This window comes from Anomaloglossus baeobatrachus, chromosome 2 (assembly GCF_048569485.1).
Source record: "Anomaloglossus baeobatrachus isolate aAnoBae1 chromosome 2, aAnoBae1.hap1, whole genome shotgun sequence".
Classification (NCBI taxonomy): Eukaryota; Metazoa; Chordata; class Amphibia; order Anura; family Aromobatidae; genus Anomaloglossus; species Anomaloglossus baeobatrachus.
Window position 1 is genome coordinate 29,147,456 of NC_134354.1, and position 17,819 is coordinate 29,165,274.

At 49.9% G+C, this 17,819-nt stretch overlaps 1 protein-coding gene across 1 annotated transcript in view; it reads left to right on the forward strand.

Moving 5' to 3' along the window:
• PRDM15 (PR/SET domain 15) overlaps window positions 1-17,819 on the forward strand; it is a 178,289-nt gene that overhangs the window by 122,379 nt on the left and 38,091 nt on the right. The window contains exons 23-24 of the mRNA XM_075333299.1: window positions 11,771-11,845; window positions 13,879-13,992. Of these exons, the coding sequence (XP_075189414.1) occupies window positions 11,771-11,845; window positions 13,879-13,992 (189 nt within the window). The remainder of the gene's footprint in view (window positions 1-11,770; window positions 11,846-13,878; window positions 13,993-17,819) is intronic.

Genomic DNA, 17,819 nt, shown 5'->3' on the forward strand with positions numbered 1-17,819 from the left:
TGAACCTGACTGTGTGGCCATTGAGTCCTGGATCCTAGCGTCTTCAGGATTATCTCAAGACGTCATTGCCACCATGAGACGGGCTAGGAAGCCGACGTCTGCCAAGATCTACCACAAGACGTGGAAGATATTCTTATCTTAGTGCTCTGCTCAGGGAGTGTCTCCCTGGACATTTGCATTGCCTACTTTTCCTTCCTTCCTGCAATCTGGTTTGGGAAAAGGTTTGTCGCTCGGCTCCCTTAACGGACGAGTCCCAGCGCTGTCTGTATTTTTTCTGAAGCTCATAGTACGACTTCCTCAGGTACGCACGTTCCTGCAGGGGGTTTGTCACATTGTCCCTCCGTACAAGAGGCCGTTAGACCCATGGGATCTGAACAGGGTACTAATTGCTCTCCAGGAGCCGCCCTTTGAGCCTCTGAGGGATGTTTCACTTTCTCGACTTTCACAGAAAGTGACCTTTTTGGTAGCGGTCACGTCTCTTCAGAGAGTGTCCGAGCTAGCAGCGCGGTCATCCAAAGCTTCCTTCCTGGTGTTTAACCAAGACAAGGTAGTGCTGCGCCTGATTCCGGGGTTTCTCCCCAAGGTGGTATCCCCCTTTTCATCTCAGTCAGGATATCTCCTTACCTTCCTTTTGTCCTCATCCAGTTCATCGATATGAATTGGATTTGCATTTGTTGGATCTGATGAGAGCGCTCAGAATCTACATTTCCCGCACGGCGCCCCTGCGCCGCTCGGATGCACTCTTTGTACTTGTCGCTGGTCAGCGCAAAGGGTCGCAAGCTTCCAAATCCACCCTGGCTCGATGGATCAAGGAACCAATTCTTGAAGCCTACCGTTCTGCTGGGCTTCCGGTTCCATCAGGGCTGAAGGCCCATTCTACCAGAGCCGTGGGTGCGTCCTGGGCATTACGGCACCAGGCTACGGCTCAGCAGGTGTGCCAGGCGGCTACCTGGGCGAGTCTGCACACCTTCACCAAGCGTTATCAGGTGCATGCCTACGCTTAGGCGGATGCCAGCCTAAGTAGAAGAGTCCTGCAGGCGGCGGTTGCCTCCATGTAGGGAAGGGCTGTTTTTACAGTCCAAATTTGAGGTATTAATTTACCCACCCAGGGACTGCTTTTGGACGTCCCAATCGTCTGGGTCTCCCAATGGAGCGCCGAAGAAGAAGGGAATTTTGTTACTTACCGTAAATTCCTTTTCTTCTAGCTCCAATTGGGAGACCCAGCACCCGCCCCTGTTCCTTCGGGATTTTTGGTTGTTCGGGTACACATGTTGTTCATGTTGAATGGTTTCAGTTCTCCGATGTTCCTTCGGATTGAATTGTTTAACCAGTTATTGGCTTTCCTCCTTCTTGCTTTTGCACTAAAACTGAAGCAGCCCGTGATCCCACGGGGGGTGTATATGCAGAAGGGGAGGGGCCTTACACTTTTTAGTGTAATACTTTGTGTGGCCTCCGGAGGCAGTAGCTATACACCCAATCGTCTGGGTCTCCCAATTGGAGCTAGAAGAAAAGGAATTTACGGTAAGTAACAAAATTCCCTTCTTTCTTTGTCGCTCCATTGGGAGACCCAGACAATTGGGTGTATAGCTTCTGCCTCCGGAGGCCACACAAAGTATTACACTTTAAAAAGTGTAACCCCTCCCCTCTGCTATACACCCTCCCGTGCATCACGGGCTCCTCAGTTTTATGCTTTGTGTGGAAGGAGGCACACATCCACTCATGCATTCCCATTTTAGTCAGCAGCAGCTGCTGATTTTATCGGTTGGAAGAAAAGAGGGCCCCCACAGGGCCCCCGGCATGCTCCCTTCTCACCCCACTAAGTTGGCGGTGCTGTTAAGGTTGAGGTACCCATTGCGGGTACAGAGGCTGGAGCCACATGCCGTTTTCCTTCACCATCCCTTAGAGGCTCTGGGAGAAGTGGGATCCTAACCGGTCATCCATTCACTGGGACCGGGCTCCCTCCGCAGCCCCTGTGGGAATCTGCCGGACAGGCGTCTATGTATCCTCAGGGACAGGGCCCTGCATCTAAAGGTACTCTGTGTCCCCATGGGGACGGTGCATGGAGCGCTTGTTTCACAGACGCTGCAGCAGCTGCTGGTTTGTGAAGACCGGGACTTCCGCGCCGACCGCACCTGTTTGTCGGCCGCGGTATTAAATTTAGTCCCCGGCTTCATTGCGGCCTAGTACCATAACTCCCGCCCCCGGGCCTGCCAGTCAGGGGTAAGGGCGGGACGGTCGACCTGACGTCGGCAGTGAGGGCTGGAGCATACTTTAGGTTTCCTCCCCCCCCCCTCGCTGATCACTGTGGGGCCCCAGATTCCCGCACTTTACTAGTCGCCGCCCACGGCTCCCTCCTCCCCTGAGAGCTCTGGCAGCCATTTTTACATTCTGCTGGTGGAGGATTTCAGGAACGAGCTCTGCAGCTCTGGGAGACCTAAGGCAGGGAATCTGGTGGACACACACCGCTTTGGGCGGTCGGTAAGCCACACCGGTCACCCGGTGCTGGTCCCCCTAGGGTGCCGGAGTGTGTATATGTATATATGTGTGTATATATATATATATATAATTTTCTCTGTTCGGCCGGGTTGTTTTGCTTTTGGCTATATACCCTCAGTGATCACCCTCCTAGGAGACAACAGCATGTCGTACACAAGGAGCAAGGGCGCTAAGGCAAAGGGTTTTTTTGCAACCTGTACCTCTTGTGGGGCTATGTTACCTGCGGGTTCCACCTACCCTCACTGTGAGCAATGCTCGACCCCTGTTGCACTTGCTCAGCCGGAGCCTCGGTCACTAGTGGGCCCCTCGGCTCAGGCAGACCCTCCTGCTTCCACTGTCCAGGCGGCAGGGACAGAGTTTGCAGTTTTTGCTGAGAAACTCTCTGAGTCGCTTTCACAATCCATGGCTCAGTCTATGGACAAATGGTCTGCCAAGCTACTAGAAGCCTTGCAGTCCAGACCAGTCCTTACACAGGCCCCGGGCACTGTTGGATCATCGCCTCCAGGCCCCTCTCGGTCTGCGCCGCAGCGGGCTCGCTGGGAATCTTCCCCCGACTTCCTCACGCTGCTCGGGGTCTCAGCTTGAGGACTCTCTGGAGGACGAGGCGGAGGTCGCAGCTCAGGGTTCTGACCCTGACGTTGCTCTCAATCTTGATACACCTGAAGGGGACGCCATAGTAAATGACCTTATAGCGTCCATCAACCAGGTGCTAGATCTTTCTCCCCCAACTCCACCTATAGAGGAGTCGGCTTCGCAGCAGGAGAAACACCAGTTTAGGTTTCCCAAACGTACACGGAGTGCGTTTTTCGATCACTCTAACTTCAGAGATGCTGTCCAGAAGCACAGAGCATTTCCGGACAAGCGCTTTACTAAGCGCCTTAATGACACACGTTACCCCTTCCCCTCTGACGTAGTTAAGGGTTGGGCTCAATGTCCCAAGGTGGATCCTCCAGTCTCTAGACTGGCGGCTAGATCTGTGGTATCGGTTGCAGATGGCTCATCGCTCAAGGATGCCACTGACAGGCAGATAGAGCTCCTGGTGAAATCCATCTATGAAGCCACAGGCGCGTCTTTTGCCCCGGCCTTTGCAGCCGTGTGGGCACTCCAAGCTATCTCAGCTTGTCTGTCTGAGATTAATGCGGACACACGTACTCTGCTCCGCAAGTTGCGTCTTTGACTTCTCAGGCGTCGGTTTTTTCGTCCTACGCCATGAACGCCGTCCTGGACTCTGCTAGCCGTACAGCGGTAGCATCCGCTAATTCGGTGGCAGTCCGCAGGGCCATGTGGCTACGCGAATGGAAGGCAGACTCTGCTTCCAAGAAGTTCTTAACCGGTTTGCCGTTTTCTGGCGACCGATTGTTTGGCGAACGATTGGATGAAATTATTAAGGAATCCAAGGGAAAGGACTCGTCCTTACCCCAGTCCAAACCGAAGAGACCTCAGCAACGGAAAATACAACCGAGGTTTTGGTCCTTTCGGCCCTCAGCCAAGTCCCAATCCTCCTCGTCCAACAGGCCAGAGAAGGGCCAGAGGAACTCTTATGCGTGGCGGTCTAAGTCACGCCCCCAAAAAACCGCCGGAGGCACTGCCTCCAAGGCGGCTCCTCATGACTTTCGGCCTCCCCGAACCGCATCCTCGGTCGGTGGCAGGCTCTCCCGCTTTTGCGACGCCTGGCGACAGCTCCACGGGTCTTCACCAAGATCATGGCATCCGTTGTGGCGGTCCTACACTCTCAGGGCCACTCGGTGATCCCTTACTTAGACGATCTCCTAGTCAGGGCACCCTCCCGGGTGATGTGTCAACACAGCCTTTCCGTCGCTCTGGCGACTCTCCAGCAGTTCGGGTGGATCATCAACTTCCCAAAATCCAAGTTGACACCGACCCAATCACTGACGTACCTTGGGATGGAGTTTCATACTCAGTCAGCGGTAGTCAAGCTACCGCTGGACAAACAGCTTTCGCTGCAGACAGGGGTGCAATCTCTTCTTCGGGGTCAGTCACACCCCTTGAGGCGCCTCATGCACTTCCTGGGGAAGATGGTGGCAGCAATGGAGGCAGTGCCCTTCGCGCAGTTCCATCTGCGCCCACTCCAATGGGACATTCTCCGCAAATGGGACAGGAGGTCGACGTCCCTCGACAGGAACGTCTCTCTTTCCCTTGCAGCCAAAACCTCTCTTAAGTGGTGGCTTCTTCCCACTTCTCTATCGCAGGGAAAATCCTTCCTGCCCCCATCCTGGGCTGTGGTCACGACGGCGCGAGCCTGTCAGGGTGGGGAGCGTTTTTTTCTCCACCACAGGGCTCAGGGAACCTGGACTCCGATAGTCTTCCCTTCAGATCAATGTTCTGGAGATAAGGGCAGTGTATCTAGCCCTAAAGGCGTTTCAGCGGTGGCTGGAGGGCAGGCAGATCCGAATACAGTCGGACAACGCCACGGCGGTCGCGTACATCAACCACCAGGGCGGCACGCGCAGCCGTCAAGCCTTCCAGGAAGTCCGGTGGATTCTGCTGTGGGCGGAGGCCACAGCCTCCACCATCTCCGCAGTTCACATCCCGGGCGTAGAAAACTGGGAAGCAGACTTTCTCAGTCATCAGGGCATGGACGCGGGGGAATGGTCTCTTCACCCAGACGTGTTTCGAGAGATCTGTCACCGCTGGGGAACGCCGGACGTCGATCTCTTGGCGTCACGGCACAACAACAAGGTCCCGGCCTTCATGGCACGGTCTCAAGATCACAGAGCTCTGGCGGCGGACGCGTTAGTTCAGGATTGGTCGCAGTTTCGACTCCCTTATGTGTTTCCTCCTCTGGCGATGTTGCCCAGAGTGTTATGCAAGATCAGATCCGACTGTCGTCGCGCCATTCTCGTCGCTCCAGATTGGCCGAGGCGGTCGTGGTACCCGGATCTGTGGCATCTCACGGTGGGTCAGCCGTGGGCGCTTCCAGACCGCACAGACCTGCTGTCACAAGGGCCGTTTTTCCATCTGAATTCTGCGGCCCTCAACCTGACTGTGTGGCCATTGAGTCCTGGCTCCTAGCGTCGTCGGGTTTATCTCAGGATGTCATTGCCACCATGAGACAGGCCAGGAAGCCAACGTCCGCCAAGATCTATTACAGGTCATGGCGGATCTTCTTGTCCTGGTGCTCTGATGAGGGTTTTACTCCCTGGCCTTTTGCCTTACCCATTTTTTCTTTCATTCCTTCAATCCGGAATGGACAAGGGTTTGTCACTCGGCTCTCTCAAGGGACAAGTATCGGCGCTCTCAGTATTTTTTCAAAAGCGCCTGGCAAGGCTTCCGCAGGTCCGCACGTTCCTTCAGGGAGTTTGCCACATAGTTCCACCCTACAAGCGTCCGCTGGAACCCTGGGACCTTAACAGGGTGTTAATGGCTCTTCAAAAACCACCTTTCTTTGTCGCTCCTTATTGGGAGACCCATACAATTGGGTGTATAGCTATGCCTCCGGAGGCCACACAAAGTATTACACTAAAAGTGTAAAGCCCCTCCCCTTCAGCCTATGCACCCCCCGTGCTGCCACGGGCTCATCAGTTTTTATGCTTTGTGCGAAGGAGGTCAGACATGCACGCATAGCTCCACAGCTTAGTCAGCAGCAGCTGCTGACTATGTCGGATGGAAGAAAAGAGGGCCCATAACAGGGCCCCCAGCATGCTCCCTTCTCACCCCACTCTTGTCGGCGGTGTTCTTAAGGTTGAGGTATCCATTGCGGGTACGGAGGCTGGAGCCCACATGCTGCTTTCCTTCCCCATCCCTCAATTAGGGCTCTGGGTGAAGTGGGATCCTTTCGGTCTCCAGGCACAGGAGACCGTGCTCCATCCACAGCTCCTGAGGACCATGCTGGATAGGAGCCGAGTATCGTTCAGGGACATGGCCCTGCTACTTTGAGGTACTCTGTGTCCCCGTGGGGACCGCGCACAGCAACACTCCAGCATTGCTGGGTGTGCTAGTGCACCGGGGACAGCAGCGCTGACTGCGTTTGTGCCATTACACACTTCAGCGTCGCTGAGTGTGTTCGTGTAGGGGGACTGCCGCGCTGACCGCCGCTGCCATGGTTATCACTGCGGCGCGGCTGGGACTGTTAGTGCGCCGGGGACTTCCGCGCCGACCGTGCTTATACGGCGGCCGCGCTTATAACTCGAGTCCCCGACTTTTGCGGCCTAGTCTCGTTTTCTTCCCGCCCCCAGCCCTGCCAGTCAGGGGAAGGGCGGGACGCTGTACAGGACGGCAGCACTGAGGGCTGGAGCATGCTTTGCATACTCCACCCCCCTCACTCTGCACAGTGGGGCACCAGTTCCCGCACTTTTCTGGGTCACGCCCACGCCTCCCTCCTCTCCTCAGGACGCCGGCAGCCATTCCTCTCAGCTCTGCTAACGCTGGAGAGGAGAGACAAGCTCAGGGAGACCCAGGCAGGATTTCTGGTGCCCACACAACCGCTTTGCGCATGGGACATCCTACGCAAGTGGGACAGGATGCCGACGTCCCTAGACAGGAACGTCTCCCTCTCTCAGGCAACCAAAGCTTCCCTTCGGTGGTGGCTTCTTCCCACCTCATTATCGAAGGGGAAATCCTTCCTACCCCCATCCTGGGCGGTGGTCACGACGGACGCGAGTCTGTCAGGGTGGGGAGCAGTTTTTCTCCACCACAGGGCTCAGGGTACGTGGACTCAGCAAGAGTCCTCACTTCAGATCAATGTTCTGGAGATCAGGGCAGTGTATCTTGCCCTAAAAGCGTTCCAGCAGTGGCTGGAAGGCAAGCAGATCCGAATTCAGTCGGACAACTCCACAGCGGTGGCTTACATCAACCACCAAGGTGGGACACGCAGTCGGCAAGCCTTCCAGGAAGTCCGGCGGATTCTGCTGTGGGTGAAAGCCACAGCATCCACCATATCCGCAGTTCACATCCTGGGCGTAGAAAACTGGGAAGCAGACTTTCTCAGTCGCCAGGGGATGGACGCAGGTGAATGGTCCCTTCACCCGGACGTGTTTCAGGAGATCTGTTGCCGCTGGGGGATGCCGGACGTCGACCTAATGGCGTCACGGCACAACAACAAGGTCCCAACATTCATGGCTCGATCTCAAGATCACAGAGCTCTGGCGGCAGACGCCTTAGTTCAGGATTGGTCGCAGTTTTGGCTTCCTTATGGGTTTCCTCCTCTGGGACTGTTGCCCAGAGTGTTACGCAAGATCAGGGCCGACTGCCGCCGCGTCATCCTCGTCGCTCCAGACTGGCCGAGGAGGTCGTGGTACCCGGATCTGTGGCATCTCACGGTCGGCCAACCGTGGGCACTGCCAGACCGACCAGATTTGCTGTCCCAAGGGCCGTTTTTCCATCTGAATTCTGCGGCCCTCAACCTGACTGTGTGGCCATTGAGTCCTGGATCCTAGCGTCTTCAGGATTATCTCAAGAGGTCATTGCCACTATGAGACAGGCTAGGAAACCAACGTCCGCCAAGATCTAATCCAGTTCACCAATGTGAAAAGGATTTGCACTTGTTAGATCTGGTGAGAGCACTCAGACTCTACATTTCTCGTACGGCGCCCCTGCGCCGCTCGGATGCACTCTTTGTCCTTGTCGCTGGCCAGCGTAAAGGGACACAAGCTTCCAAGTCAACCCTGGCTCGGTGGATCAAGGAACCAATTTTCGAAGCTTACCGTTCCTCGGGGCTTCCGGTTCCCTCAGGACTGAAGGCCCATTCTACCAGGGCCGTGGGAGCGTCCTGGGCCTTGCGACACCAGGCTACGGCTCAGCAGGTGTGTCAGGCAGCTACCTGGTCGAGCCTGCACACTTTCACGAAACACTATCAGGTGCATACCTATGCTTCGGCAGATGCCAGCCTAGGTAGGCGAGTCCTTCAGGCGGCAGTTGCCCACCTGTAGGACGGAGCCGTTACGGCTCTATTATGAGGTATTATTTACCCACCCAGGGACTGCTTTTGGACGTCCCAATTGTCTGGGTCTCCCAATAAGGAGCGACAAAGAAGAAGGGAATTTTGTTTACTTACCGTAAATTCCTTTTCTTCTAGCTCCAATTGGGAGACCCAGCACCCGCCCCTGTTTTTGTATACACATGTTGTTCATGTTAAATGGTTTCAGTTCTCCGATATTCCTTCGGATTGAATTTACTTTAAACCAGTTTATAATTTTTTCCTCCTTCGGGCTTTTGCACCAAAACTGATGAGCCCGTGGCAGCACGGGTGGTGTATAGGCTGAAGGGGAGGGGCTTTACACTTTTAGTGTAATACTTTGTGTGGCCTCCGGAGGCATAGCTATACACCCAATTGTCTGGGTCTCCCAATTGGAGCTAGAAGAAAAGGAATTTACGGTAAGTAAACAAAATTCCCTTCTTCGAGCCGCTGAGGGATGTCTCTTTATCACGTCTTTCGCAGAAGGTGGCATTTCTTGTGGCAATTACCTCACTCCGAAGAGTGTCAGAGCTTGCAGCGCTGTCATGCAAAGCCCCCTTCCTGGTTTTTCACCAGGATAAGGTGGTTCTGCGTCCTATCCCGGAGTTTCTCCCTAAGGTGGTATCTCCTTTTCATCTCAATCAGGATATCTCCTTACCGTCATTTTGCCCTCATCCAGTTCACCAGTGTGAAAAGGATTTGCATTCATCAGATCTAGTGAGAGCACTCCGGCTCTACGTGTCTCGCACGGCGCCCCTGCGCCGTTCAGATGCACTCTTTGTCCTGGTCGCCGGTCAGCGTAAGGGTTCGCAGGCTTCCAAGTCAACTTTGGCTCGGTGGATCAAGGAACCGATTCTTGAAGCCTACCGTTCTTCGGGGCTTCCTCTTCCTTCGGGGCTGAAAGCCCATTCTACCAGAGCCGTGGGTGCGTCCTGGGCATTGCGGCACCGGGCTACGGCTCAGCAGGTGTGTCAGGCAGCTACCTGGTCTAGTATGCACACTTTCACAAAACACTATCAAGTGCATACCTATGCTTCGGCAGATGCCAGTCTAGGTAGGCGAGTCCTTCAGGCGGCGGTCGCCCACCTGTAAGAGGGGGCCGTTTTTCGGCTCTTTTTATCGAGGTATTCTTTTACCCACCCAGGGACTGCTTTTGGACGTCCCAATTGTCTGGGTCTCCCAATGGAGCGACAAAGAAGGGAATTTTGTTTACTTACCGTAAATTCCTTTTCTTCTAGCTCCTATTGGGAGACCCAGCACCCGCCCCTGTTCCCTTCGGGCTGTTGTTCTTTTGTGTACACATGTTGTTCATGTTGAATGGTTTTTTTGGTTAATGGTTCAGTTCTCCGAACATCCTTCGGATTGAAATTACCTTAGACCAATTTATAAGTTTCCTCCTTCCTGCTTTTGCACCAAACTGAGGAGCCCGTGATGCACGGGAGGGTGTATAGGCAGAGGGGAGGGGTTACACTTTTTAAAGTGTAATACTGTGTGTGGCCTGCGGAGGCAGAAGCTATACACCCCAATTGTCTTGGTCTCCCAATAGGAGCTAGAAGAAAAGGAATTTACGGTGAGTAAACAAAATTCCCTTCTTTTATTTTATTTTACAGCTTGTTGCCTAGGCGACCGACCACCGCTGCTGCCCAGCTTGTGTGCACTGAACTGAGCTACAGCTGCGGTGATCCTGGCCGGCATCAAAATCAAGCTCAATAGAAAAGTGCCTGTAAGCCATGCGCATGTTTTGCCATCTCGCAACGGTGGTCGGTCTCCATGGCAATGAGTCGTGAATGGTGATGGGCGAACCCGGACTGTATAATTTGGGATCCATACTGGATACCTATTCTCCGTACACCGACCCTGGACATGGAATTCTCAGGAAACTCTATGTGATTATCCAGAATCGGCCACGCGGAAGTTAAAAAAACAGAAAAAAGAATGGAAAAAGAAAGAAAATAGGGAATAAAGCAGGAGCGTTATACTTTTCTAGTCTCCTGCGCAGCTCTAACACTACTTCCGGGGCCGCTCATTCACCCTCCTACACTATTTACTATTCACTGTTTCCCCCGCCCACCGTTAGTCCCGGCGTCTGATTAGTTGGAGTCAGACCGTGCCCTCAACCTGTGTGACAGCATCTGTGATTGGTTGGAATCGCACACGCTATCTGCAGGTCTATAGTGGTATAAAAAATATTGGCGTAGGGTCCTCCATATTATGATACCCAGCACAGATAAAGCATATGGCTACAGGCTGCAGCCCCCAGCCGTGTGCTTACCTTGGCTGTGTATTAAAATAAGTTGAACCGCATGCGGCTTTTTTAAAAAAAAAAAAAAGAAAAAAAAAAATTATACCAGCGTGCAGTACCCTCCCACCAATTTTGATGCCTGACAGCTGGGGGCTGGTATTATTAGGCTGGGGAGGCCCATGGTTATTGGGCCCCCCCAGTCTAAAAATAGCCTGCAGCTGCCCAGAATTGTCTCATCAATTTAGAAGCCGTAAATATGTATGGGGGTTATTGAGTGGCCCCTCTAGTAGCGTCAGAGCCATGAAAAAGCTCTAAGTATAACGCCCCTGCTCTATTCCCCCTAACCCATTCTACCACCATTTGAAAGCACAATATTAGGATCCTCATAGACTTATATGGGGATCGGCATAAGGACAAATATCTGAGATCAATTCCGGTCCCAAATTGGCTTTTATTTTTTTTAAATCTGGTTGGATCCGCTGATCCTGATTATATGCGGGTCCGCCTATCAGTGGCCGTGAACAAAAATTGTTATTTCAAAAGCGGATATAACGTTAGTTAATAAGTGGCAAATTGCAAAAGTGCTTGGTTTTAAAAGCTGTGTCTGATAATCCCCCATTTATGGAGATGGGGAAATTATTTTAAATCATGTCGGTAAATTATTTTTGCAACGATTCCCGATCCAAGGATCTCCTACCCTGGGGGAATCCGCCTCCTTACTGTCTCCCTGCATCCGCCACCAGAGGGCGCTGAGGAGCTGACTGCATACTATGGTATTCTGGAGTTCACTGTCTACCAGTCTGCGCTCGGCTCCCTCTAGTGGTGGCAGGCAGAATTTAGTTGTTTGGCTTTCTGGTTGTGTTGGAGCTCTGGTTTTAGGAAAAATTTGAGCTCTGATCACAGTATATAGAAAATATTATTGCTCAGATCGTAAGTGGAGAGGGCTTTAAAGTTTGGCAAGTTTTTGGTCACGCACATACCCTCCCCTAAATATTACCTTGTCAGTGTAGCTGAGCCGTTCCCTGATCACAGACCTGTCCGCCTGATCTCTAATGCACCTTTTTATAATAAAACTATCCATGGAAAGATTTTAATAAGATGAACCTAATCCACATCAGGTCCTTTCTTTGCGGCTAGAAGATTTGAGCGATCTACAAGAGCAGGCGGCCATTGATGAAACCTCGGTCGTTCAGGTAATCCAGTACAAGGCGCCGCGCCCGCCTGGGGCACGGACCTGCCATCTATACTCCTCTCTGGTGGTGGTCTCTTATACACAAGCTCCTGACGAGATGATGGTGACACTTTGGAAGGGTCTTAAAGGGGGAGTCCAGCTTTTGTTATCAACTTCTGGGCCATCGTGGTGTGATTGGGTGGACTCTCGTGTCGGGGGACCATTTTGCACTCTGTAATGCTCCTCCTGGCTGTACCCCGTGAAGTGCATGGTATAGAGGTGACCCAATAACAATGGCCTCTGGGTCCGACGTTGGGTTTTCCCTCCATTGCCGAAGTTGCCCACCTACTTACTAGAATGCCAGATTCTTGCCACCCACTTAGGGGGCAAGTATGAACAAGGGGCCTGCAACAGACGAATATTATGAACGTCCGTTTAATTGAGATATACAGTGCCTTTGCGAAATTATTCGGCCCCCTTGAATTTTTCAACCTTTTCCCACATTTCAGGCTTCAAACATAAAGATAAAAATTATTAATGTTCTGGTGAAGAATCAACAACAAGTGGACACAATTGTGAAGGTGAACGAAATTTATTGCTTATTTTAAATTTTTGTAAAAAACAAAATAACTGAAAATTGGGGCGTGCAATATTATTCACACCCCCTTTACTTTCAGTGCAGCAAACTCCCTCCAGAAGTTGATTGAGGATCTCTGAATGATCCAATGTTGTCCTAAATGACTGATGATGATAAATATAATCCCCTGTGTGTAATCAAGCCTCCGTATAAATGCACCTGCTCTGTGATAGTCTCAGTGTTCTGTATAAAGCGCAGATAGCATCATGAAGACCAAGGAACACAGCAGGCAGGTCCGTGATACTGTTGTGGAGAAGTTTAAAGCTGGATTTGGTTACAAAAAGATTTCCAAACCTTAAACATCCCAAGAAGCCCTGTGCAAGCGATCATATTGAAATGGAAGGAGTATCATACCACTGCAAATCTACCAAGACCCGGCCGTCCATCCAAACTTTCATCTCACACAAGGAGAAGACTGATCAGAGATGCAGCCAAGAGGCCCATGATCCCTCTGGATGATCTGCAGAGATCTACAGCTGAGGTGGGAGAGTCTGTCCATAGGACAACAATCAGTCGTACACTGCACAAATCTGGCCTTTATGGAAGAGTGGCAAGAAGAAAGCCATTTCTCAAAGATATCCATAAAAGTGTTGTTTAAAGTTTGCCACAAGTCACCTGGGAGACACCAAACATGTGGAAGAAGGTGCTCTGGTCAGATGACACCAAAATCAAACTATTTGTGCACAATGCCAAACGATATGTAACAGCAACACAGCTCATCACCCTGAACACATCATCCCCACTGTCAAACATGGTGGTGACAGCATCATGGTTTGGGCCTGCTTTTCTTCAGCAGGGACAGGGAAGATGGTTAAAATTGATGGGAAGATGGAGCCAAATACAGGACCATTCTTGAAGAAAACCTGTTGGAGTCTGCAAAAGACCTGAGACTGGGACGGAGATTTGTCTTCCAACAAGACAATGATCCCAAACATAAAGCAAAATCTACAATGGAATGGTTCACAAATAAACGAATCCAGGTGTTAGAATGGCCAAGTCACAGTCCAGACCTGAACCCAATCAAAAATCTGTGGAAAGAGCTGAAAACTGCTGTTCACAAACGCCTCCATCCAACCTCACTCAGCTCCAGCTGTTTAAAATTTTAATCTTTATGTTTGAAACCTGAAATGTGGGAAAAGGTTGAAAAATTCAAGGGGATCAAATACTTTCGCAAGGCACTGTATGTACAGTTGGCCACCATGTCTATTTTATGAGCCCCACCCCAGAGTCGGACTCACCCCCTTCACACACACACACACACACACACACGGCCTATTTTAAGGATAAGTCCTCTAAATTGGTCAGAGTTCACTCACCCCTTGAATTCTGCATTACAAAGCTTTTCCTTTTCTGTGCCCCGTAATGTCGTCACGCTTTTTTTTTATATTCATTTTTTTTTTCTTTTCTCGTGTTTTCAGGTCAACGGAAAAGGTTTATTCTTGCCGTCCCTGTACCCCGACTCTAGATCTTTGCAGGTGTCTTATGATGAGGACGGTTGTGACATAATGCTTTTAAATGGAGCCCGTCAGCAGGTTTGACCCCCTCAAAATGGCCATGGGGAGGGGGTGGGGGGTGGAAGGGAGAGCAGTTGGGGCTTTAAAGGTGTTTTCCAGAACTTTGATAGTGAAGACCCATCCTCAGGATAAATGAGATCAGTGTGCACTCAGCTATAATGTGGAGGTGCCAATGAACTGACTATGAATGGCCCTTGTACCGATCTAGTGGAAATCACTGCACGCACTTATTATGTAATTGTAGACGTGGTTAATACAAAATAGGTGAAGGGGACAAGGCAGAACGTTTCAGCCTAATCTGTCTTGATCACAATGTGTAACGCAGTGACTATTGGGTTTCCATCATGTACACAGGAACCCCTGGCGAGCGCCGCAACACACATGGTACACGATACAACGGTGGGTCCTTGCACTAGGGAAAGGGGAGCAGGGTCACCTCGTAAACTCAGACTGATCCCTGTACTCCCTAACGTCCTTATACAGTCCCTGACAGAAGTTCTGTCACTTATCCATGTTATGTAAATAAAAGCTTATAACCTGACTTTAAATTCATCCATTGGTTTTATAAATTACTCTTTTGAAAGCTGAAAACTCCCAAATTTGGTTTAGGTTATGGAAATAAAGTTGCTTCAAAGCTGAAATATTGATCATTTAATGAACACAGAAAGGTCAGATTTTGGCAAGACAAAAGTTTTGTCGCCCACAGAAAGTAATGTGAAATTCAAACAAATAATTAACTTCTAATACAAAGATATGTGGCATAACATTGGTGAATGAAGTTGTGCTGCTATTAGAGCCATATTTAATATTTTATGTGACTTCCATGAGCTTGAAGGACGGCATCCATGCGGTTCAACAATGATTCATACAATTTATTGATGACGTCATCAGGAATAGCAAAGAATGCAGTCTTACATGCCTCCCAGAGTTCATCTAGATTCTTTGGTTTTGTCTTCCAAGCTTCCTCTTTCATCCTACCCCAAACATGCTCAATGATGTCCATGTCTGGTGATGGGGCTGGCCAGTCCTTGAGCACCTTGATCTTCTTTGCCAGGAGGAACTTTGTTGTAGAGATGGTTGTATGAGATGGAGCACCCTCCTGCTGCAGAATTTGACCCCTTTTATGATTGGGAATGTAAACGTAGCTAATACTTCTTGATATTTTAGGCTATTGATATTGCCTTCCACCTTGCAAATATTTCGCACACCCCGATACTGAATGTAACCCCAGACCATGATCTTTCTACCACCAAACTTACCTGTTTTCTGGATCCATATAGGCTCCAGTAGATCTCCTGCAGTATTTGCGGTGGCTGTGGTGTAATTCAACTGAAGATTCATCAGAGCAATTCACAGTCTGCCACTTTTCCGGCTGTGGGACTTGGCAAATGCCACACGGTTTTTAAATTGCCTTTAGTTTAGTGCTGGCTTCTGGGCACTGATTTGACCATGGAGACCAGTTCGAGACAGAATCCTACAAAATGTTCTAGTTGAAACATGGACTTGAGGTGACCAGGCCTGTTGGAGCTCTGCTGCTGAGGAACAGGGGCTGGCTTTGAATTTTCTAACCAACAAACGTTCCTCCTGAGCAGTTGTCTTGCGGGGTCTGCCGGACCTGGAATTGTCAAAAACATCTCCAGTCTCTTCAACTCTTTTTTAATTCTTTGTACTTGACGCTGAGACACATTAAAGGTGCCAGCCACCTCCGCAGTGGATCTGGTCTTCAGCCTCTTGATAATCAAGGCTTTGGTCGCAGGGTGGATTTTTGGCATGTTGTCAGAGTTCAAGTTGCAGTTCAAGTGAAGGTCTGGGGTGCTGTTTTTTTTTTGTTTTGTTTTTTATACACACCCACTAATTAACCGATCATTTAGTGAGCACAGGTGAGGATGTAAACTAGGATTGGGTGCATTATATGACAAGGCGACAACTTTTGTCTTGCCAAAATCTGACCTGTATTCATTAAATGAAAATATTTCAGCTTTGCAGCAACTTTATTTTTATAACCTAAACCAAATTTGGGAGGGTTTCTGCTTTCAATAGAGTAATTTATAAATCCAATGGATGAATTTAAAGTTAGGTTATAAGCTTTTATTTACATAACCTGGATAAGCGGCAGAACTTCCATCAGGGACTGTACAGGTTATTTCACCACACCGCCGATTGCGTGCCTATCCCGGTCTTTCCCTCGACTCAGCCCGTATAGTGAGCAGGGCAGCAGGAACGCTAGTCCCACTCTAGGTTAAAGACACAAAGAGGATTAGACAGTGGTAAAATAACAGCAATCATACAAAGCACTCCAAACAACAAGAGGTAATAATGAGGACTGGACCAGAGGGGAAAAAACAAAAGGGACAAAGGAAGGGAACACAGCATTCACACAGCAAATGTTCTCTGAATGGTTTCTTGGTCCTCAGCTCACAGGTTCCCTCTAGAGGCAAGCTAAGAAAAAACTATCACCAGCAATTACCTGAGCTAGGAGGGAAGTCTTTATAGCAGAGCTGATTAGTAATGGAGAACAGCTGGCTATAGCTTTCATTCAGAGTTCGGGAGACCAGAGGATCTACTTAACCCTAGTGACACTGGATAAAGAAGAATCTGCACAGCCAGCAGTATTAACCAGAGCAAGTGTGTATGAAGCCCTGAGCTGTGATCTCCTGACACCAGAAATAGGAGGGACCACAGGACACAATATTGCTCAGATAAAGGTGAAGTACTGCTGGCACTCCTATGCCCAAGCTCTACTCCCAGGCTCAGGCACGGGAGTGCCAGCAGTACTCCACCTTTATCTAAGAAACCCTGTGATCAAGACAGATTAGGTCGAAACGTCCACTGTCGCCTTCACACATTTTGTATGAACCACGTCTACAATTAAAGACTTGGAATGAGTGTGCAGTGATTCTCTCCATATCGTCCTTTAGGATAAGTCATCAATATCAAATCGGCACCGATCAGGGGTTTGCAGGTCCTGCGCCGGCCGTAGTGCACTGTGTAGTGGCCGCTCTTGGGTCCTGCAGATCACACTCGGTTTAATAGGAGCTGATCCGCAGAACCGGAGAACGGCTGCAACAGTGTACAAGGCTGGAACATCATGGCTCCATACATCCACTGCTGGAGATGGACAGATCTGATTGGAGGGAATGATTGTGTTGGACGCTCACCAAACTGTTATATCTTATCCTACATCCTTGAAGATCACCTCTAACCAACTGACAATCTTGCAGGTTGTATGACCGAGATATGGAAGTTTGTTTTTCGTTGTTTGGTTTTTTTTTAATACTCCTTGCATCGGGATTAAGTGTCCATTACAGTGTCCTGAGCAATATACTATGGAGAGGCTCTGTGCTCACAGCCCAAGACATGGAAGGGATCACCCCTGGACATCACCAAGGAATCCATGTTTTATCCTCCTATTGCAGCATGAAGCCAACTAGGCACATAGGTACAGAGCCTTTAAAAAAGTATTCATACCTTGTGGACTTTTTAACACTTTTTCGTGTTACACCCACAAGCTTAAATATCTTTTATTGGGATTTTATGGGATAGCAACACTAAGTAGCAAGTATTTGTGAAGTGTAATGGAAATTATTCATACAATATAAATCTAAAAGTTATGAAATGCATTTGTATTCAGCCCCCTGATTAAAATCCACAGTGACCCATCTCCTCCAGATGTCACATTAGTAAATTGAGATGTGGTCTGTGAAGGCCTCAGAGGTTTGTGTGAGAACATTAAGAATCAAACAATATCATGAAAAACAAGGAACCCTCCAGACAGGTCAGGGATGAAGTTGTGAAGAGTACATATTTTTTTATCCTAACCCTGCTTTACTCTTCACAACTTTATC